The 23,562-nt window shown below is 41.1% G+C and overlaps 2 protein-coding genes and 1 long non-coding RNA gene across 3 annotated transcripts in view; all 3 read right to left on the bottom strand.

Annotated features, from left to right (window-relative positions):
* Positions 1 to 1,884: 1,884 nt before the first annotated feature.
* On the bottom strand, positions 1,885 to 3,876 carry GADD45B (growth arrest and DNA damage inducible beta). Its single transcript, XM_053465130.1, has 4 exons — positions 3,760 to 3,876; positions 3,324 to 3,425; positions 2,961 to 3,177; positions 1,885 to 2,689 (listed from the first exon to the last, which is right to left on the bottom strand). Exons 1-4 carry the CDS (start codon positions 3,798 to 3,800, stop codon positions 2,576 to 2,578), a joined length of 474 nt encoding a protein of 157 aa, XP_053321105.1. The 5' UTR covers positions 3,801 to 3,876; the 3' UTR covers positions 1,885 to 2,575.
* Positions 3,877 to 10,379: 6,503 nt separating this feature from the next.
* Positions 10,380 to 15,756, bottom strand: LOC128492571 (uncharacterized). Its single transcript, XR_008354109.1, has 4 exons — positions 15,632 to 15,756; positions 14,731 to 14,785; positions 11,172 to 11,270; positions 10,380 to 10,555 (listed from the first exon to the last, which is right to left on the bottom strand). It is a non-coding gene; the product is annotated as an uncharacterized LOC128492571 (long non-coding RNA).
* Positions 15,757 to 18,637: 2,881 nt separating this feature from the next.
* The window catches only part of GAK (cyclin G associated kinase), a 33,000-nt gene continuing 28,075 nt past the window's right edge, over positions 18,638 to 23,562 (bottom strand). The window contains exons 23-28 of the mRNA XM_053465108.1: positions 22,927 to 23,064; positions 22,150 to 22,269; positions 20,673 to 20,876; positions 19,838 to 19,986; positions 19,524 to 19,700; positions 18,638 to 19,372 (exon numbers count right to left, since the gene is read on the bottom strand). Coding sequence (XP_053321083.1) covers positions 19,271 to 19,372; positions 19,524 to 19,700; positions 19,838 to 19,986; positions 20,673 to 20,876; positions 22,150 to 22,269; positions 22,927 to 23,064 — 890 coding nt within the window. The 3' untranslated portion in view covers positions 18,638 to 19,270. The remainder of the gene's footprint in view (positions 19,373 to 19,523; positions 19,701 to 19,837; positions 19,987 to 20,672; positions 20,877 to 22,149; positions 22,270 to 22,926; positions 23,065 to 23,562) is intronic.

Genomic DNA, 23,562 nt, shown 5'->3' with positions numbered 1-23,562 from the left:
GATCTGTTTGAAAGATGTCAAAACACTAAAGAGAATGCTTAAGACGGCACAATGGAACCTAATGAATAGTAGGATGTACATCTGTTTTCTTACGTTAGCGGATTCATTTAGCAGGGAAAGCATCTAAATATAGGAGCGAAAGATAAAATTCTACACAGGAGCTGTTTTAAGAATTTCTATCATTCAGTGCAGGGGAGGATACCTCTGGGACACAATCATCCAATGGTTCCCTCGGTGTAAGTGGATTGCAAGATGTGTAAATATTGCAATTCTGCGCTGGTTAGCATACTGTCGGAGAAGTAGTGTTATCGGATATTCAGATGCATAGCACAGAGGTGCATGATGCATGTCTATTGAGCTGTTGCTCTTCAAAGTCATTCAGTGGTGGTCACTTGCCAGCAGCACAAGCCTCTATACTTTATGTCATGTCACAGCAGTATTTTTATCATGCCTCACCAATTTTTTCACCCATTTCATCTGTCCCATTTCTTGACACGGTCTCCCCATTTCCTCTCCTTTGTCCTTCCTCTGGATTCCCCACCAATCTCTGCTAGCGTAACATTATCCCTTTGGGTCATCCCCTTCTTCCATCTCTTTCTTACTGTGATTCCACCCTATACCCTATATATGCCAGTTTTAACTGTGGTTTACCAGAGAGAAGCTTTTGCTCTGAGTAGGTCACCTGAGGTCTGTAGGGCAGCTGGTGCGCTTAGGATTTTACTAGTTATATATATGTAGGTTTAGAAGCTGGTGCTTTAAGGTCTCCTCAGGGAGGTGGTGCAATCATCAAGTTACTAAGGTATGAAGAGGAGGCTGGTCTTCTGAACAAACTATTTTGGATATGTACACACACTATGTTGTTGGAGAGCTTAGCAGTTAATTGAGAAGATGCATAGGGTACCAAAGGTGTACTATGCACAGCATCCCTGTGAAACTGTGTGTGTATATATAATGTGTGTGTGTATATATCATATGCTACACTTAGCAGGTCATCATAGATGTGTAGCGAAGTTGAATTCTGCACCAGTTATCAGAGACATGTTTGTGACCTGAATTGTGAGCAAATGGAGATATGTAGTTGACATGGAGTTTCGAACAGGCCACCTATGACATTCAGCAAAACTGGCTTCTGTGAAGGCTACCAAGCATATGTTTGCTGGATTTCTGTGCCTGAGTTACCCGAGACATAGAAATGAGGGAGCATTTTTAGCAGGCCACCTGTGACATGAGATGGTGGTCTGCTATTGATAACCTGCCAGTGTTAGCAGGCGATTTAATGCAGGAAGGAAGCAAATCATAGTAGCTACTGGAGCTGCGTATGTGGCCTTGGGTCCTGTGCAAGTTGCCCGATAAGTAATGATGTGACTACGTACAATACCCGGTATATGTAGACGGGGGGTGTTCTGAGCCATGTAGACATTCATTTTGTTTTCAAGAAGTTTAGAACCTGTTCAGAACACCAGATTACCTAAATAGCCATCCAGCTGTAATGCGTATAATACAAATGTAGTGGTGTCCTTGTGAAGTAGTAGAAATACAGCAAAGTCAATAATTTGGGTATATCAACATTATCAGGCTGTCAGTGTGAATGAACAGGCACAATGTCAGTGTCTGCCGTTTATAGAGCAACTCTTACAAGAGATCAATAAGGATGGTGGCAGAGCTATAAACATATGATTGGAGGATGGAGCCATTACGCATGTTGCTGGTAATATCAGTGTGGTATTCGTCTCCATTTAAGTTAAAATGTTTGACATCCTTTTTTTGTTATTACCAGATTTGGGTCTGTAACTTCTTTTTTTAACCCTCGTACAGTGTAAAAGAAGCATATGTGGTTATAAATAAAATCATGAGGTAGCAAACACACCACGATAGAGAAAATCGTAAGTTCCAAAATAATTTATTACAAAACTAATATCTGAAAACACGTCACATATAAATATATATTTGCTTGACATTTAGGTTTTAATGGGGAATTCTCGTATGACAATGAAGAGATATCCTGTGACCACAGAGGTACCAAAAGCTGGAACACTGCTTTGGGCTTTTAATAAATAAGAATAGAAGGTGCCCAATCAGAAATATGGCCTTGATGAAAGGATTCTGGGTCAGATTGAATGAGCCAAACAAGAGGTAGAGAATTAAGATGAAAGATCGGTTGATGGTGGGGTCATGTCCAAAAATCAAGGCACCACTGCAGGCAACAGAAATTTCCCTCATTGATTTGTCCAAGTCATTAGCCCTTTTAACCTCCACACATATATACAGCCAGTTTATTGACCGGACCCATTGATCTTGTCCAACACACTTAACAAAATATTCTAAATTAGCTGCAGATCCAGCTGCTCCTTCATTTTAGAATGTTATAAACGGTTCCGGGTTTAATTTTTCTGAGTGCGAAAGCAGTTTGTCATGCCATCCACCTGGCTTTTTTGTCTCCATAACACTGAAAATGGAACACAATTTAATGTAATCCACGCAGAAAACAGATATTCCCTTTTGGATTGCCACTGTCACCACACGACCAATGATACGGAACATCATTCAATTTATTTCCATACTATTTCAAGATGTTTCATCGATCCATTAGCGATATGAAGGGAACCCACTGATTTCGACATCTGCTTTCAACACAGTAGTTGGAAACTTCATCCAAACTTGAGCATTTCCAGGAATCTGTATTCGGATTCTAGATGAGGGAGATGAAAATAAAAGCAATTAGAATATGCAGTAAATGAAAACAGTAGACAATCATCAGCATTGCTCTAGCAATTACGTGCACAAAGGGACTAGGGAGTTGACTGTGGATGCGTGAAATAGCTTTCGAATAGAGGTGGTAAGGGCAGTACTATACCCAATGGGGTACATAAACTAGAATAAAATAAAGGGTGTGTTTTAACATAAGGGAAGGGCAACATATTTTGGCATACTGATAAAATAAATGTAATATGGACGCCTACCGAAACTAGGATGCAATGCATGTCTCTGGGTTCTGAGCTTGGCTCTGTTTGACCCCCAATAATCTCAGCCAGGCGCTGCAGGCCAGAGAGTCGCACAATGTTAATTTCGTTGTCACAGCAGAAAGCTTGAATCAAAGTAAAGTGGATCTTCAAAGCGATGTCATCTTCGTGTTCTGGATCTGCAGCAAGTAGACAGAGGACAACCCCGTCAGGATCTCTGTAGGGGAAAAAAAGATGTATATGTAAGACGTAGAGATCAATACTCGAGGGGTAAGAGCGAGGATAATTTAAATTGCTCAAGAATTCAACTTGCTTAAAGATGCTATTAGAATCTCACTCCCATCTATAGCCCATCGAACTTACACATTCATGAGCTTGGCAGACTCATACACCCCAACAGTCAAGGAGCCCTTTCTCTGAGCAGCAACCAAAACTTCCTCGACAGCAGCCTTCGGGGGCAGCATCCTATGGACAAGGGACAGCAGGTCAGTGATGACACAAGGATACAGACAGACATGATATCCAGACAGACAGCAGGTGCGGTGGGGGAGGGGGAGTGAATAGGACATAGCCAATAACTAAATGAATAAGATGAACGCCCTACGTGTGAGAAAAAACTGTGACTAAAGGTTAAAAAAATATATATTTATAACGAATAGTGCAATGTTTAATAAATATAGGCTATATATTTATGTATTGTGCATATGTACAGTATATAGAAATAATTATGGCGATTCTGAATGCGTACTTAAAACAAGACAATGAAACGGATGATACAGATGCTAAATGCACTACTTACGTGTCTTGGCTGGCACAAGCGGCAATATCCTCTAGTGTCATATCGTCCTTGAAATGCTGAAAATGTGAAGAGAGTAATCCAAAGGGTTTCCCGACGTTTCCTTCCAGTGCTCCCAATACAAACAGGGTACCCGGTGCCTCTGCCGATCTCACAGTCTCTCTCAGGCTTCCCCGGCGCTTTATGTGTTCCGACAAAGGGGCGGGTCCAAACATTTCCTGGCTCACTTCCCATTGGAGGAGCCAGAATTTCTCTGTCAGTGCGGGGCTGCATCAATTGACGGGCATACAACCTGCAGTAGCATCCGTGGGACTGAGTGGACGCGCTTACTGATGCACATCCGTTGTGTTTAAATCATTTCACGGTGTTAGAAAGCATAGTAATAAACATACAATTCATTGTCATTTACTTTGGTGTTCAGCTGCCAAGCGTTAAAGGGGTTAATGTTGGTTTTTCCTGAAGAATTATTATTATCACTTGCTGCTATAAAAACACCATGACGCCGGCATGCTACAAGCTACTTTTTAAAGAAGAAAATAAGAAAGGGGTGCATGCAATAGAAGCAGTAGTAGTAGTAATAATAATAATCATTCTAAAATAATAATGGCAATGGTGAGTAGGTTTATGCTAGGCTCACGGTGAGCTGTCACCCAATATGATGCCCTATCCAATAAGGTGTGTGGAGCCAGTGGTGCCCTATTCACCTGAGGTCAAGCACGGTATTTCAGGACGTGGAAACCTGTCCTTAAAAGGAATTGGGTCATGAGCCTGGCGTGACCCTGCTGGAACCCGGCACTGGGTGTATGTATGCGCTGGTTAATTTTGAGGGATTAAACGCTCACAATTAGGTTAGACTGCTGCAGGTTTATCTGGAGCTCATCCATACTGTATATACATAAATATATATAATATAATGTCCAACAGCAACCGCCTAGCATCCCACACTGCGAGGGTAAAGCGGTCCGGTGTTTGCGACAAAGTATCTAGGTGTTTGTTTGGAAAGTGCGGGAAAGAAGAATAGTAATCATCTAAAGATGTCTTGAGGCAAGGACTGTATTCAAAACCGTAACAAATACATTTTGTAACCAAAATGATGCCCCCCTCTATAGCCCATGTGGGTAGTCCTGGCTCTTGGGTTGGGGTAATTCTATATAAAGAATATCTGTCGGTTTTTCACAGATACCACACATGGCATTTCAGTATACTAATTAAACGTATGCAATCGTGTTTACGCACTTAAAATAAGAACAGTATATCGGGGATGTCTGATTGTCCCCTGTGCTGCTCTAATTTAGGGATTTTGGGCTACTTCTTCCTCATACTCATCATATAGACAGCAGTATCTACAGTAATAAGGGCTTTAGGTAGCATTTACTATCCTTTTATGCGGTACATTTTGGCCAGTGTCCATTAGACTACACAGTAGTATGCCCATTATGCATTTGGTGTTAGCCACATGGTTTGGGGAACTATTTTATTGGGCCTCTAGCGTGATATTGTCCCTCCATGCTAAATATTCTATTCAAACATTTACCATGCCTGACATGCATTCTGTAAGCCCAATTGGTGTTTCTCATAAGTAAGACCTAATCCAGTCATTAGAGAGTTCACCGATTTTCCCATCACCCCCCCCAAGTTATTTGCATTATTATCATTGTTTTAGATATCAGCATCATATTCTGCAGGGCATAACAATTAGTGCATAACATAACAATTTAACTAAGGAGAGCCCTGCTCAAACGAGTTTGTAATCTAGCAGACCATTCGTAATACAAAATATTTCCCTTAATAGAAATTGTACTACTTTCGCTCCTCATTTTATGTAAAAGGCAATATTTATTGTTCCATCTATATCACATAACAGCTAGAGATTAGTCACCTGAATGGCCAACCAGTTTTAGCTATTTGGAGTGATATCATGGTCTCTTATTAGCTTGCCGTGCATAATATTACTTAAAGACACTCTGAAGGTGACTGGTCCAGCACACACACACACATACACATACTTACATGGTAGACTTTGTTCTAGCAACTCAACACTCATGGACACAGAATGTTATGCAAAGTAACACATATCTGAAACAGAATGTTACACTAACGTATAATCATGTGGGGCATTTTCATGGAATAAATGGAACATATAGGCGGTGCAATGTATTTTTGGGCAAAATCTTATTTTTGTCTAACATTCCTAGGCGGTGTGTTGTTCTAGCCAATGTGGTTGACATGACAGTAATTAAGATTGCTAGTGTGTTAGTACTTAGCTCCACCATCACTACAGGTTATTATTTTGACAGTGAAACGTTACGCAATCACCAAACTACCATTAGTGCACGTTATTACTGCGCCCATGTTAGACATTTTAAGCTGTCAACGGAAGTCATACTGTCAGTACTCAAGATCCGGATGTAGGTGTGTCAGTGAAGGAAATGGTCCACCCTAAGCAAACTGTGATTTGAGTACCAATTATAGTTCTTCTGGTATTCTCTTTAACATAGCTTGAATTTAAGCATTGGATTTTGGGTCAGCCCAGGGCACGATTGCCCCTCTGCTAGCTCGCCCCTGTGCAGGATACGTGCAGCCCCATGTTTCCAGCCAGTGGACAGAACTGAAGGATCAGATCTGCGTTAGCACAAGTAAGGGTGCAGTACCATAGGCCATCGACCCAGTTGCAAGATGGCCAGTCCACGCCAGCAGTTTGGGGGTCATAATTAATCTTCAAATACTGCGCAATGGATGGACTGGCCTCTCATGAGCCTACCTGTAATAGTAAATACGATTAGTGTATGGTCTCCTGACTTATACCACGACGCTTTCCTAGGTATGAAATACCCAAAGGCTGGTTTACAGATGATATCTGACTAAGTCTACTGCAAGTGTAGGATATGCCAATGTTTTACATTCAGCAGCCTGTAGCACGAACCATTAAAAGGAAACATTTGGCCCACCATTTAAGTAGAATAAATGATGGAGTCTATTTTTCAGAGGCTACAGTGTATTTTACTGCATGCAGATCGGTGCATACATTCATTGTTATAAGTGCTTTGTTGGCACTAATTATTCAATGAAAAAGAAAGATAAAGGCATCCCATTAGCAATATAATCCTACAATAAAACAACTCTTCCCGTCATGTTTGTTGATATAATTTTATTATTACAGTTGTTTTATCTGTCCATATTGTAGCATCCCAATCTACACATACTAGCAAATGGATGCTGCTTAACTCATTTGTGCAGACAATTTGTGCAGGTAGCATGTGCTACAACATGCACTTAAGCATGAAGAAATAAGTATCATCATTGAAGTGCCTGCTGCAGAGAAAGACAATATGTACATTAGTTATATGGATGTTATGAAATGGCAATCCCCCGACAGTTATGGGTAAAGAGCGTTTCTGGAGCAAACGGGTGAAAAAGTGGGCCAGTTGGTAGAAACATTACATTGGTTGCTATGGTGATTCCACCACTTTCACAACTGATTTTAGTTTTTGTTCACCAAGAAAATACATCGTGAGTTGGGGGGATGAGTCAGCAAGTGAGCGACACGCTTACTTTGAAGGGCTTTATGCAATGTAATCAGACAGAACCCATTTTTTTGGAGATGAGACACTAAGCCACCATGTCAGAGGTCACTTACTATTAAGAGACACACACTTGTCATTCATAGCGGAACCCGGAGCATCACATGATGAAGAGTGGGTAGAGAATTGAACAAAGGATTTATAGTGTGTAGTACAGAAGGGGGTGGAAATAACGGTTTGTCTGTTCTCACTCACAGGGTGACAGATAAACATGATGACTATTTCCACATGTTATAAAAGCGTGACTTATACCGTTTCACAACATCAACAGAATACATGATATCCCAGCTCCCCAGATTAATGAGCGGATACTGTAGTTTTGTAACGCTATCGCTCAATTTACAAAGTTCGCCATCTAGTGGTAAACGCAAAACATACAATTCAGTGAATGTCAATATGCAGTGCGCCATCTGGTGGTGAATTGAGAGGTATTTTTTTTGTTTTTTTTTTTAACTCTATCACGCAGTGTTTGCCATCTGGTGGTTAAAACTAGGCAGAAACCTTTTTCATAATTTTCATGACCATTTTAGGCAACTCATTTTTGTAGTTTTGTATATTAATAGTAAAGTTGCCTTAATTCTGTGTTAGTAAAACCAGAACAGAACAAACCTCAAGACAAACTACCATACAAATTTCTGCCATTTGAATGATCAGCGTTAGTACTTTCATAAGAGTTCATATCATATGCTAAAGAGTCAGTGTGTAAAACTCATAACAGTTTATTATTCTCAGTGCATATTACTATTTGTCGCTTTAAGAATATTTTTCAACATGAGATTTTTTCCAGATCAACTGCAAGTGTAGAGACTCTACATTGTTTAGTGTTCTATTATGTCTTTGGTTCATTAACGAAGGCTAATAATTATAGCATCGTCAGGTACTAATTAAAGATTAATGGCATGCATTTGTCATAAACACAATCTTCAAATTATTTAAATGGTTACGCCCAGGAGAGGATGAGAAATATTCAATATCAAGGCACGTGTGGTTGTGTTAAAAAAAAAATAATGAATGTCTCATACCTTCGCTTACATTTTAATTCCTGAGAATTCATCCCTTGAGTTATTCGTACACAGCTCAAGCTTAATAGAAAGGCATAATTAATTTTGCCCTCCGTAGTCTCTCAAAGGGATATTTTAATTTACTTTCAGCAATGTGTGATATAATCTAAGTGGGCATACAGAGTATCTCCTGGCAATATCTACCAACTAATTCTATTCTAGATGAGACAGTATAGTCCCAAGCCTGCTTCAATTTTAATTACATTCCAAGAACTTTAAGGTCCTATACACTCTTGATGCATAATGTGAACCTAGACAACATATCTAACCTAATTTTAACTTGCTGGGTTTATGTATAAAACAAATGATTTAGTGGCAGGCTGAGAAGTGATCTCTCGCTCATTATAACCAACACAAATGGTACAATCCGCAGGAACATTCTATTGGTTGCTAAAGGGTAAAGCCAAAAAAAGCACCACATTCACCTTTAATGAATCATCAGCATAAAAATGACAATGAAACACTTCTTCTACAAGAGCAGGCCCTTCAAGGTGCACAATCATTGAAAGGAAATTAATTCAAAACCAATTTACATATTTCAATCAACATAAATCTACTCACTGTACCCCCTCAATAGATCACACAGGCTGGAAAGTTCCAAAAAAGTCAAACAGAGCTGTTTAGTTAAAACACTGTATCTACTAATAGTCAATAGGATGACACCTTACTTAGGTTTGTATGTAAGTCACCCATAACCATTAAAAATGACCAGCTCAGTTGCAGTCTCCAAATACATTTTTGTTTCTGACCCTTTGACTAAATGCCGTACCTTCATGCAGGCAATAATATAAATGCTTTAAAGGGGAACTCCCACCATAGTTGTATATCCTCTTGATGTTAACCTAACAGCAGCCTTTTCATTTATTTATACATTTCACATTGGTACCCCCCCCCCTTTTCCTCTTCTATTTGAAAAGCTAGTTCTCATGATTTAGAAGGCACTTGGGAGATTGAAACAGTACTGACGGCATCACACGACACAAGGTGCAACATAAATAAACGTGTCTGTATTTGCGACACTATACTCTCTCCATGCACGGCCCTTCTAGCTTCGGCTCAGGCTAGTACTGCCTCTTACTGCTCATAGCCTGGCTAAGAAAAGAAACGACCGAAGGGACCTAAAGGAACACCCATACCAAACTCTGCTTTGACACCATATTAACAATATAAATATGCAACATAAAAAAAACATAATATATATATATAAAATTATATATCAAAACCCACCCATCCTTCCAGAAAACATGGCTTGTGTATTGTTGAGTCTATGATCCCTCATTTTGTCCTAACCCAAAACCAATTCCTTAATTTTGCACTAATGGATTACCTTGTAAAGTGGAACAAGCTTTGAAAGGCTGTTTGGTCTCTTTCGAACATTGTCCATTAGTGTTTTATTGCAGGGGAGTAACCCCTCTGATGTATTGCGTGAATCTTGTAATGTAATTCAATGCATAAAGTAAATGACATTCCCAGTATAACCAATCTTTCCAAAGTCTAGAGCTTGGTATAACACTGAATAAAGTAGGGGTCTGCAATAACTAATCAATCACCAATGCATGACTCAAATAGTAGCACACAACTATCAATGCCAAAGGGACCCTGCAGGAGAGACATCAGTCTGCATACTTCCAGAACAGCAGAGTTTCCCCGTCTTGGGTAAGGCATCTCTCCCACCCCATGATTATTTTTATTAAATACCAATTTTTATTAGACTGAAAACTGCAAGAGTCCTTTGTGTTTGCCAACTTCTGACCCACATTATGCATACCCAATAGTCTATTGACTGTTTGATGCATGCACTGTAATTCAAACTGCATTTTCATTAACATTGTTTTAATGTTCACATTTTCTGCATAGGCAATGAACAGCTGACATACTATTCAAGACCAAGACTCATGTCATCATTCAGAGTAATATAGGCTTAATTATGCATGTTAGAATGCCATGCACAACTCTGTCTTTAAATAAGCGAGCCAAAACATGCTATTTTTAAACTTTATTTTTCGTATTTCAACATACATTACATTTAATAATCAGTTCAGTGACAAGAATCATGGATTTGAAGTGAAAAACCACAATATTCCATCCATTGTTATGTTCTTGGGAATAATGTTGGACGACAACTGAAAACCTATTTCAAAATGGTGTCATCATTTGCTAGAAGAAAGAAGAAAACAAAAACCGTGAAACATTCTAATATACTGTGACCTAAAGCATTAAATACATGCACTCTATAAGCCTTTTTTCTGATATCTGAGATGTGCGTTTCTGAAATATGTTCTCCTACACCTAGATTTTTGCCTTCTTGCTCAAATGAGGCATAGCATACAAAAGAAAAAAAATAGGGAAGTCCTAAAGGAACCAGTCACAAAGGCATAAAAAATAGGGCACAACTCCTTGATATGTAGTATTTATGCAAAACACTGCACAGCTACTAACCACTGGATTCTCCATTACATTGAGATCTGAGGTGGAATGCATTAGAACCGTTGCTGCTGACTATTCACGCACCAGAGGCAGCCTGAAATCCCAGATCGCCAAGGGTGCTCACGCACAATTTTTTTTACCTCTACAGGCAGCAGCAGGCCACACAAATACAAGGATGAAAATATTTTACTAATAAAACGTTTCTCTTACTAACTTTTTTGCTTTCTGCTTTGTTTTGAGGCAGGGTGAGAAGCGTAATAATCTTGTCTTAAAAGGTGGCGGCATCACTAGAATATGGACGTTCAAAACCACACACTCATACACTAATCCCGCAAAAGACTGATACCTGCTGCCAACTCCTTTGCAATTCGTTCTGCCTCCTCACGCTTGGCTTTTTCTTCAGCTTCTATCCTCCTTTCCTCTTCAGCAACTGGTTTCAAATAGTCTGTAAGCAAAGAATATATCACCGTGTTACAAAGAACCAGAAATATGTGAAAGCAGACAGTAGGAGAGGCTAAAGAGAGACTTGGACTTTCTATGCTGCCATATGATTTAGTGAAATATATTCCGTCGTTTGGACAAAAGAAGAAACTGAGGCATCAAACGAATAGATCACACATACATGACTGTACAATATAAAGCCATAAGACTTTATTGGAGTGTACTGCAAAGTTCACAAAATAAAGGCCAACTTGATGCTAGATATTAGTTACAGAACTTGTGGAAAGGGGTTATGAAACCTCTGCTCAGATTCAAGTCACCCTATTCTGGGCGGTCACTCGCACATCCCTTTAGTTTAGATAGATGTGCAGGTTAAAAACCACCCCTGCATTATATTGGGGATACCCTTACATCAGGGCTCGACAAATCCCAGGCGCCAGGTCGCCATGGCGACAGAGAATTTTCTCCTGGTGCCTAGGTTTTGTCAGCCTCTTACATCCAGAAAAAATTGTGGATGTAAGAGGCTGAGTTACCACACGGGGGCGCTGCTGTCTGCCCAGAAGTCTGGGCAGACAGCACAGCCACTCCGAGCCCGCCCCCGAGCCTGAGATCACTCCCACGGAGTGAGCCTGTAGGCTGAAAACGCGGTTGCTGGAAAAGCAGCAATCGTGTTTTCAGCTGCCACAGGCAGCCTCAGGGAAGGGGTTTGTGTGTTGATTGGGTCCCCACACAAGTCTGGGGACCTCACCCAACACCCCCCAGCTGCCTGATCGCTCCATGGGAGCGACAGCGCAGCGTTAACCCCTTCAATGCCGCGATCGCGGCATTTAGGGGTTAATTCCCGTTTTGGGGGCTTTGCTGCTGGTGGTCTGCCTGGAAGCCCAGGCAGACCAGCAACAGCAAAAACGAGCCCCCACAAGCCCTTTGATGACTCCTGTAGGTATGGAAGCCTACAGCAGTCATCAAAGAGACTCCCTCTGCAATGGCTGGTCCATAGACCAGCAATTGAGTCCCAGCTGCCAGAGGCAGCTTCAGGGACAGGGGAGAGGGCTCTTTGGTCTCCACATGAGTGTGGAGACCAGCCCCAACACCCCCCTGCTGCCTGATCGCTCCCTGAGAGCGACAGTGCAGCGTTAACCCCTTCAATGCCGCGATCGCGGCGTTTTAGGGGTTAACTCCCGTTTTGTAAGGGGCTCTGCTGCCGGTGGTCTGCCTGGACCAGCAATTGAGTCCCAGCTGCCAGAGGCAGCTTCAGGGACAGGGTGAGAGGGTTCTTTGGTCTCGCCATGGGTGTGGAGACCAGCCCCAACAGCCCCCTGCTGCCTGATCACTCCATGAGAGCGACAGTGCAGCGTTAACCCCTTCAATGCCACAATTGTGTATGACACATTCGTGGCATTGCAGGGGTTAACATTTGTCCCCACAAGCTTGTGGGGACTAAATATCTGTCAATGCTGTGCTCCAATGGAACATCAGTATCGAAAGAGTTAAAAAAATGAAAAAAATGTATTTAAAAAAAAAAAAAACAAACAGCACTGACCTGAAAGTCCAGGGTGCTTCCAGGTCAAGCGCTGTGAGTTTAGTAAGTGGGCTGATGATGATCAGATCACTCCTAACCAACTGTTAGTTTAGAAAAATCCTGGCTCCTAACTTTTTTACCTGGCGCCTAGATTCACAACAAATTTGTCAAGCCCTGCCTTACATTCCCAGCCTGCTGGAGGCAGGTCTCTTCCACCTACGACGACATCATCTACAGAGCACCCTTGTAGCCCGCACAGGCCCCGGGGCTCTTGGGGAGTCCAGTCAGTATGCATATTCTACCATTGAAGCTTTTAGAGATGCTAATGCTGGACATCACACAGAAATTGACAGACATGCTTCCATATATCAGCGTGGTGCTTGACATGTGACATTTGCTATAACTTGAGGTAATGAAGACAGCAGTGTATTTGTAAAACTATTAATTTTACAATGAAAAGCAATTGTGTGATTGCTAAATAATGATATAATCCTTGCAATTTTTTTTCCCCCTTAGGCTTGCCTAACATTCATGAGACGCAGAATTAGTTTCACTGATGTGTTACGTACGCCATAAAACGCATGCATATTACTGTTTTTGCGCGATTATAAGAAGAGGTTTTTTTCAGAGTAAATGTCCTGAAAAATAACCATTGTCTTTTAATCAGACCTCAACTAGAGGTCTGACTACAAGAACAAGATCCCCCGCAGCGCTGCAGGGGACCCGGATCCTTCTCTCTGGTAACATCCACTGCTGCCGGCACCCTCTGGGGCTTCTATGAGAGAGCGCCGGCATCACATGACTTTCCGGTACTCCACCATAGAAGCCCCAGCGACAGTGCCAGCAACAGCAGAGGTTGTCTACGCACATCGTGCAGACCTCCACCGGCTGCCCCACTAGACACCAAGGAATCTGAAGCATGGGGAGAAGCCTAGGGATGCACTGGTAAGGCGGGGGAGGGTATAAGGGCTTTTTGGAGGCAGCGTGGCATATAGGGGTTAAAAGGAATATCAGGGAGGTAGAGTGGCATATAGGGGGTATAAGGCATATCTGGAGGCAGAGTTGCATTTCAGGGGGTATAAGGCATATCTGGGAGGCAGGTTGGCAAACAGAAGGAAGTAAAAAAAATGCATTTTTCTCAATCATAGTTTTTATTAAATATGAAAAATGGTTTACATGTTAGTTAATTTTTTACTAGTAAAACTTTTTTCTTATAGCGCTGTCTTATATTCAGGCTCTTTTTTCCTAAATTAATATTCAAAATTTGGGGGGGGGGGTCATCTTATAATCGAGGAAATACAGTAAATATGCACTGCTAAATACCTACATAAAATTAAGCTGCAGTACATGGCCTTGATGTTCTTTCACTGCAACTTTGGCTAAAGTAGAAGCGGATTATCAAGCAGCGAGACCCTACCAATTCACTCGTTACATTAGAGATTAATCCTCCTCTACCCAAGTGGACACATCTTGATAGCCGATAGCCAAGACAAATACAAGATCTAGGGACTGGGATTAGCAAGCAACATTTCACCAGTCAAGGTCATGATTACTACGGTCAATTTTAGAAGCACTAAACATCCGCTCTTATGTCGCAAAGCCCGGCTGACATTGCTCCGAGAAGCAGGTGCCAGAGCAGTTTTAATAGTAGCCCAACAAACTTTACCTGGAAACTTCACCACAATGAGAAGTAACTCTCTTCTATATATATATAACACATTTGGAAGAGAGTTACTTCTCATTGTGGTGAAGTTTCCAGGTAAAGTTTGTTGGGCTACTATATATATATATATATATATATATATATATATATATATATATATATATATATATATATATATATATATATATATATATATATATATATATATATATATATATATATATATATATATATATATATATATATATATATATATATCATGCCCCAGCCTTTGGCACTTACCATATCTTTTCTTTCCATAAGCAATTCCAACCAGCAAAGCAGAATACCTTGTAAACTAGAAAAGAATAAAACATGGTAGTTACAGTCAAAGTTCCTATAAGGTTTTGAAGTTAAACTAAGCTTTACAGCACCAATAGATATGATGCATGCAGCGCAACATGAAATGTTGGTTGTGTGCACCATACAATATATTTAATGAATACTATACGGACCTTTAATGCCATATATGAGTGAAGGGAAGAGCTGGTATCCATATGAAGAAATAGCAGCTGTAGCTCCCATATACAGAACCGAAATCACCGGGGAATTAGAACTGTCAGCTAGGCAGCCTTTGCCAACAGCAAATCGAATGAATGAACACATACCGTCCTTACGTTATATTGGATATCTTTCGTCAATACGTGGCTATACTACAGGTTATTTTACACTACAAGTGTTCACCAAGGTCAAGTAAGAGGAGGATAAACAAATATACAACAGGAAAAACTCAAACGACAGCCATTTACAGTAAGCAGAGGCAATACATACATATACACACATGTATAATACTACCATTAATGCCTTATGACGTTACACTCCAGGGTGAGCCATTTAAGATCCTCAGTGACCTCGATGAAGTATAACGTTGAAGAGGCTGGGACAGCGGCCGCACGCACAGAGATGGGGTACATGCACAATACGAAGGGGGCGAATAATACTGCAAGTGACAGGTTAGCGCCTGCTGGCTGATACCAAGTGAGCCGGGGATACACTCCGTGTAAAGGCCGCAGGCTCAGAGTCACCTTCAAACCCCGCGCAGCAGTCAGCAGTGGTCAGTCCAGAAAGCAGCTCCTCGGGCCGGTAGAGAGACAGCCCCATTTCCTCGGAGCGCGCCCAGAACCGGGACACAGACATTACTCACCTTAATCAGCGGGGACACTTGCACCGGTGGAACCATCTTGTCTCCTCTAAGTGACACTAAGGAAGGCGATGGATTATGGGAGAAGGCGGAGTTTAACTTACGTGCGCATTTCGTCACTACGCGTGCGTGACAGGCGTTCGTCACGTACGCCCCACCCCCTGCCTGCTGGTAGCTATCGGATGACTAATATTCTACGGGAGTCGGGAATTTTCCGTTTTCATAATAAATGCCTTTCTAGGGCATAAATTTAACGGGAATGTAATTGTCTGCCTAACATGAACCCGGAAATAGCGATACATAAAAGGGAAGCCATACTACTGGTACTGCCAGGTTAATGCCATAGATATTTTCGTTACTGAGCTATTCAGAGGGGACATATAGTTAAGACAGTTAAATAGTTACAAACACGTTTCTGCGGCTTTCGTCAGTTGTAAACACTTCAAATGGAAGCTTCCGGCAGCTGCAGAGGTGCCGCGAAAATGAAGTACCCCGTTTCCCCGAAAATAAGACATACCCATAAGATAAGCCGTAGCAGGATTTCTAAATTTCTAAATGTGCGCAATATAAGCTATACCGCGAAAATAAGACATAGTGACAGGCGTGGCTATGCAGCGTACTGGCGCGGAGTGGTAAAGAAGACGGGCAGCCCTTCTCATCCGCCCCATCGTGACAGCTGCTATTTCGGAGGTGACCGGCGAGGTGCGGGCAGCCCCATCAACAAGGTCGGCTCCGCCTGTCAGGTCTATATTTGAATAAATGTAGATTGTTGTACCATACTTAATAAAAATAAGACATCCCCTGGAAATAAGCCATAGTGTGCCTTCTTGAGGAAAAATAAATATAAGTCTTATTTTCGGGGAAACACGGGTAGCTGAAAACTAAGTGTTGGCAAAAGAAATTAACAGTGAGGAATGACTCCGCTGCCGCTTTGCCAAGATCTCCATTTCGAAGGTTCCACCATCCCCAGGCAAGAGGGTGTGCTGAAGCCCCAGGTGCCCCCTCTCCACAGGTATACACAAACCACTGGCCCAAAGCACTGCACCATCCATCACTACTTTAGTCCAGGTGTATTTTTTGTGTTGCATGGTTGAGATCTGATCCATTTTGCAGGTAGGATTCTTTTTCTCACTAGTTTTGTGTGCACTGAAAACACCATGATGAATCTGAGCCTCGGAGCTAAGTGCCTGATGAGGAAGACTGTTAGGCCATTGCTCCCTGGACTTGTGCCTTTCTAGGAAGGCTAGTAAAGCCTGAATTCCATTAGGTCCCAGGAAAGATCCAAGCCTTCCACTGACCTGCTGGCTGGAGGTCATCAGGAGACTGTGGCTCAGTCCTCTGTAGCTGCCTGCGACAGAACGGTGTCCTCACATCAAAGGAACACAGGATGGGACAAAAGGTCACCACAAGTCGTGAAGCAATTGCCTAATTCTTAATTGTGCCAGCACAAGGCACTCTCCAAAAACGTAGGAAGCATAAGCTGATATATCTGTTCTTCACCAAATGCACCAGTCTCGTGAGACAGTACACGGAATAGGATGACAACACGATGTGCCAGAACATTAACCCATTAACAACCAATGAAGGGCCAGGCACGTTACACAAAAACGGTCAGGTAACATCCAATGAGGTAATTTCATTAAACAAGCTTAGAAAGTAATCTACGATCACTTTCTTCGCTTAAACGGTGTTGCTGTATAACACCGAGATAAGCAACATGGGCCGTGTGTGTCCCTTCCCCGGGACGCCAACATCTGCCATTCACTGTTTGACGGCGGACACCCATTTTAAAAGAATGTAGGAGGTGATCAACGATCGATAGCAAGGCCCTCCTGAGAACTCTGAATACAGGCACTGCATTCAACCATGCAAGTCAATGGAGCCCAGCTTTCTAATCACAATGTGATTAGTGAAATATTTAAAAAAAAATAATAAAAAAAAAAAATGGAAAAAATGTGGTAACTTATTACCCAAAAACTATTTCTAAACCCAGGACAAATAGTAGAATCTATTTAGCAGGTTTTTCATTAGCTTTTTTGGATGAGTGGTTTTTCAATTTTTAATCATATATATAATTTTTTTATATAGGAAATTAGATGAAATGATTAAAAAATGGAATCTGAAGAAAGCACTTTTTGTCCTGCAAAAAAAAAATATATAACTTGTGTGGGTCCTTTTAATGGGAAAGGAGAAAATTACAGCTAAACACAAGGACCACAAAAGTGTTAAAACAGCCTTGGTCACAAAGGGTACAAAAAAAAAACCTGGTCCTTAAGGGGTTAATGCCCTTCATAGGGAACTTAGTGAAACATTGTTGGGCAAAGAAAAAAAGAAAGATTACTAAGTAACAATAGGTAATTATATTCCTAACGTAATGGAGTGCGTAAAATGAACAGCAAGCTGGAAGGAAACGATGATGCTCTGCCAATTACTTACTGGGCAGACGCTCTCCCTCTGCCTGCCAGTCTTTACTACTGAGCAAGAGAACGGTATATGTAGGATCATGCATGAGAGAGGCTTCCGGAGTGCAGAAGACATTGACTTTCAAAGATCACACAGAGTGTATGGGGGATAGCAGATAAAGCTAGTGGAAACTGAAAAGAATGGCGCAATGGTATCAATAAAGAGGGATGAAGCAAGATGCAGAGGACAGTAAAAGTTGCACACATTCATCTTTGCTGGGGCCTGTTATTTAAAAGGGAACTCCCACTGTTTACTATTACTGATATGTGATTGAAATACGTTTTCAATAATGGTTCTAGTTTTCGCATAATATAAGGCCCTCAGGCAGCTCCATATTAGACACTTGCATGTGCTCTAGCTCTGTTATGTTAGCCTATTCTACTAGTCAAACACCCTGACTCCTTATCACACTGCCAGGGGTAAATAGAATGCCTTTGCCTTAATCAGCCAGCCGGACACCGAGTAATGAATATCTATGGAGAAAGGGACTTCTTCAGCATTGCCATGGAAAACAAGCTCAATGTCTGAACAAGGACTGAAAACACGTCAGGTTTGCATATAAGCAAAGTTTATTGGAACAAAATCAGGTTGTCAATGCTAACCTGCATTACTTTATACAACAATGTAATTTATGCTGAAGAAAAAAAAAATATTTTTCTCTCCCCATGAGACTTCCCCTTAAGGCATGTGCTGATGCTGCCTTTCAAATACCCATCATTGGTTATGCACCTTTAATATACATTCATGCTTAATATTATAATTAGGAGTTATTCACTTCCAACCACAAGGACTTGAAGAAAACTGTTTTATTTATATGTACAATACAATGGGAATGATTATGTATTTACTACAATTGAGAAATGTACACCTACCATTGATTGTTCAGGGAAAGAAAGTGTCAGATCAAAATTCCATAATCAAACAATAGAGTTATATGTCTGATACATAAACTGCACCGAACAAAAAAAAAAATGGAAAATGCCCTACGTACGTCGCTTGGAATGCACTTACAAAACAGAGACAGACATGTGCCCGACATTAAAGAAAAATGTTTCATAGGCCGTTTTCTTTATACAAGTACATTGTACTTGGGAGAATAAAATGTGTGAGAATAAAACAGACCGACAAACAAAAACAGTCAGTTCCACTAAGAATGCAGACCCATCGAGCAGCTGCATTTTAAAAAAGGGATCGTGATCCTTGATTTTCAAATTCGGACCAGGCGTCGTTCAGCTCCATAAAAATCATTTTGGCGTACTGTTCATAAGGTTGTCCTGTTGCCTGAAGACAGAATGAAAATGTTTATAATATAAACTATAACAAATTGAAAACTGCACAACACTATCAGAAAAAATGCTCATTCACTTAATAGTTATAGGGCATCTTGTCCAACGTTAATTAAAAACAAAACAAAAAAAAAACCAAAACATACCTTATCAGGGTGAACCACAAGCACTGCTTTCCTGTAGTATTTTTTGACTTGCTCAGGGGTAACCAGCTCAGCCATGTTGACAGGTTTCCATTTTGTTTCCCCTTCCCACAACACCGTGTGTAAAGTGGAGATCAATGCTCTTATATTTCTCTCCTTCCCTTCAATCCAATCTAAAATCTATACAAACACAATCATGAATGAAGCATAATAAAACCAGGGTCTGTAGATATACAAATACCTCTGTGTGGTACAGCGTAAATAGAATATACACACACACACACACGACCAAGAAAGATGTAAAACCTGGTGCCTACTTTTAGCTTCAATGGATCAATGTCCTTGGTCAGCTCTTGTCTTCTCATTTCAGCGATTGTTTTTGGACCTTGCTTTCCTGATTTTGTGGAAAACCCTTGGTTAGACAGAAGATCCCCAAAGTCACTTTCTGAAACCTTTGGCTTTGGTCCTGTAGCCAGATGAGAGAGTAAATTAATTACTAACCAGAAGGGGGAAAAAAAAAATCACCAATAGTAACAGATAAGGCAATCACATAGATAATGACAGGAAAATGGGCAGGAAAAATGACACCCCAAGGCAGTGGCGTATTCAGGCCTAGGCCAACTATCAGGTTGCGGCTTCTTAGTTGGCTGGTTACATGAGAGATCCCGGATCTCCCCCACAGACCAATTTACACCAGCACAGGCTCATAGCATGGATCCAGACAGACGCCATATACTGGAACTCAGCAGTAAGAACGGCAGCTGTGGCTGGGGGCTCTGCCCTGGGTGAAGCCTATGGCAGTACTGAAGTTAAGTATATTGCTGCCTCAAAGTATATATAGAAGTAAGAAAAGCTGCAATGTAAAAATATACTGTGATATAGTAGAGTAGCAAACTAACAATTTGTATATGATACTATGCTACATTTACCTTATACTAACAGGGTGGCATAACACACACACACACACACACACACACACACAAACTAAGACACTGCTATCCTATTTGAGCTGGCATTATGTAATGCCATTTGCTCTAGTTATAATTTCTGTTATTCCTTGACATTTGGCCATATTGTAACTTTTTACTTCTGTGTGTTTGTTCGTTTAGTTACTTTTGATGTTTCACTTATGTGGAAACAGAAGTAGCTCACCAAAACCTGGAGCTCTGATGCCCCTTTCCTCTCTCCCTCCAATTACACTGAAATTCACAGTGTAGTTCGGCTTTGAGGGAATGACGGGCTTCTGTTGGGATTGCCATGCGTTACTGCTTGTCTGAGGTTTTCCTGCTTGCCATGGATTGGACTTCTGAGATGGCTTCTCAGTAGAACGTGGGGGTAATTTTTGAGACGATGATCCTAAATGCATCAGAAGAGATCAAACTTAACAAGAAAACAGATGTGATCTGGACAGAAATGAACTCAATGTTAAATGTAAAAAGCAACAGCATGAAAGTGCGCATCAAACCCGAGGGACAAAACAGTCCAGGATCTGCAGGTACTCTCCTTAAACATAATTGCTTTAAATCCGTCTGAAAATTTGGATTAAACAAGTGACCGAGTACAAATGCAGAAAATCCATCCTATTCGTACTGAAGTCTGACACTTATTTAGTCAATAAAACTTCTTAGTAGATAGATCAGTTAACAAAAGCTTTTCACTGTCATGATGTGATACTGCAGCAAAAATAATCCCTAGGCAATCAATTACCGTATTTGCTCAATTATAAGACGACCCCCAAAAATTTGGTTATTAATTTAGAAAAAAAAATTGAATACAAGACTACTCTATAAGAAGTTTTACTAGTAAATAATTCACACGTAAACAATTTTTCCATATTTAATAACAACTATGAGTGCGAAAAATGCATTTTTTTTGTTTTATTTCCTTTTATTTCCCAACCTGCAACCCAGTTACGCACACGGGGGCAGCTGGTGGACGTCTGCACGCATCGCAGACAACCTCCTCTGCTACCCAGGACTTCCGCCAGGGTAGCAGCGGAGGTTGTCCGCGCGCATCGTGCAGACGTCCACCGGCTCCCAGAGAGGAGGATCCAGGTCCCTGCGGAGTATCTGGATCTTAGTCTTAAGTCAGACCTTATAGAGCAGAGGAGAGAGAAGGGCACCAAGCGGTTTGTTCACAAAAAAAATCTTCAGTAACTGCTTGGTGACTCTCTGTCTCCTCTGCTCCCTGCCGCCACCCGTTTCAGCGCTGCCCTGTCTCGGTCGCGGTAGTGGAGCTTCATGCTGAGCGCCGGAATATGACATCAAATCCAGGGGATCGGCAGTGAAGCTGCGTCCACCATGACTGAGGAGAGTGATAGAGGCCCCGCACTCCCACCACCCAATTTTAGCAAGGTAAGTGAATTACAAAAGTGTGTGGGTAGATCTAAACAGGAATGGAATATAACAGATATACCAGGTGCGTCCAACCTGCGGCCCTCTAGCTGCTGCAGGACCACATCTCCCATAATGCTCTTTCAGCTAAGGGGCTGGCTGAGGAGGATCGGAGATGTAGTCCTGCAGCAGCTGGAGGGCCGCAGGTTGGACGCCCCTGAGATATACTATACCATGCAACCCATAGTTACAGTGCTATTTGATAGGCACTGGTTATATTTGCATAGCTAGGTTACCTTGAATAGAAGAACTAAGGTTGTCAAGATCAGCAAATGGGTCAAAACTTGAGGACTTTGCTTGGTTAAATGATGCACTCGAAGATGTACTCAATTGACTTGTGGAAGTAAAAGCTGGGCCTGGATCATAAAAGAAAAATAAAAAAAATCACATTACACTGCAACAATAACAACATGATTTGACTATGGTTACTTTAATTAGAGCTGTAATTTTTCTGTAAAATGTAATTGTTAAGAGTATCGGTAGACTGGAATCTAAATGGCAGTGGCAATAAGAAGTTGAGAGTGCCTGTAAGATGAGGATTTTGCTCATATATAAGCTATTAACCCCTAGGTTTTTCTTACTCTAAAGTCTGGAGCTTTTTTTGCACTGTTCCCAGAGCAAAATGGCTGGGATCTCTCTTGTATCTTGTGAATGCCAATGATGTCATTGTGACATCACTGGACTCCCTAAAACTTTTTTGTCCCTATTTTTTGGAATAAATGGAATCTTTGTTTCTCTCCCTTTTACCTCTGATCTCACCTGCATTAATAACACAAATAATCAGGAAGCAGGGCTCCACTGCTGATCACAGTACCTGCGATTAGCCAACAAGAGATCAGAGATCCCACCTAGGTCTCTGCTCTTCGAGTCTTTCTGGTTGATATCAGTGACACACCTCTGAAGGGAATGCTCAATCATGCATATAGACTGTATATATACACTTACACACACAGAACAAACATGCGTAGATTGTAAATGCACTCATTGTCTTAAAAGAAAATACATTTACATACCTTCAAAAGCACTTTTTTTAGTTTGTGGGACGAAAAAATTGTTGTTCCCCGAAGGTTCTTCCCATGAATTCCATCCACTCAGAAGGTCTGGATTGCTTGCAGATGAAACCATTTTCACTTGTGGGGTTGATAAATTATCTTACAAATAGAAACATAAGGTCTTAGTTGGCTTCATAGACATGTTTAGTACTATAATCAGTGATATCAATTAAAAGGTAGTGTTTCAGAAATCGTATGCAGTGCGGTCAATAAGGGTAATATGTACACACCCTATTCTAGTCTATAGATTCTGTAGATTGTGGGACAGTGTACTGAAGGTCTGTGGGTCTATAAGGTTCTTAAAGTTTAAATCGTAAAAACGAGTTGCAGGAAAGTTAAAACATCTCATATAGGTTAGCGCAGTTGAATGTGAGACATTTTGTTCCCCTCCGGACCATTAGCAGGTTACAAACAAGTGGGATCCCTATCCCATCTTGACATTACTGCTCAAAATATTTTCCATTCCTCCATAGTTTCACGTTGGGTCTTCTAGCAGTTTTAGGATTTGCTATGTTTATTCTTTTTAATTTAAATATTAATATGTATTTATTTTACTAACATTAATTGTCTTAATATTCTCTCACTACATGTTTGGGG

Source organism: Spea bombifrons, chromosome 1 (assembly GCF_027358695.1).
Source record: "Spea bombifrons isolate aSpeBom1 chromosome 1, aSpeBom1.2.pri, whole genome shotgun sequence".
NCBI classification, from domain to species: Eukaryota; Metazoa; Chordata; class Amphibia; order Anura; family Pelobatidae; genus Spea; species Spea bombifrons.
This window is presented reverse-complemented; position numbering and strand designations above follow the sequence as displayed.

Coding starts and splice junctions, on each gene's coding strand:
- GADD45B (XM_053465130.1), bottom strand. CDS start 3,800: ATGACACTAGAGGATATTGCCGCTTGTGCCAGCCAAGACAC. Junction 3,426..3,759: donor GCTTGTGCCAGCCAAGACAC/GTAAGTAGTGCA, acceptor CCTTGTCCATAG/GATGCTGCCCCCGAAGGCTG. Junction 2,690..2,960: donor TGCATTGCATCCTAGTTTCG/GTAGGCGTCCAT, acceptor TCCCTCATCTAG/AATCCGAATACAGATTCCTG.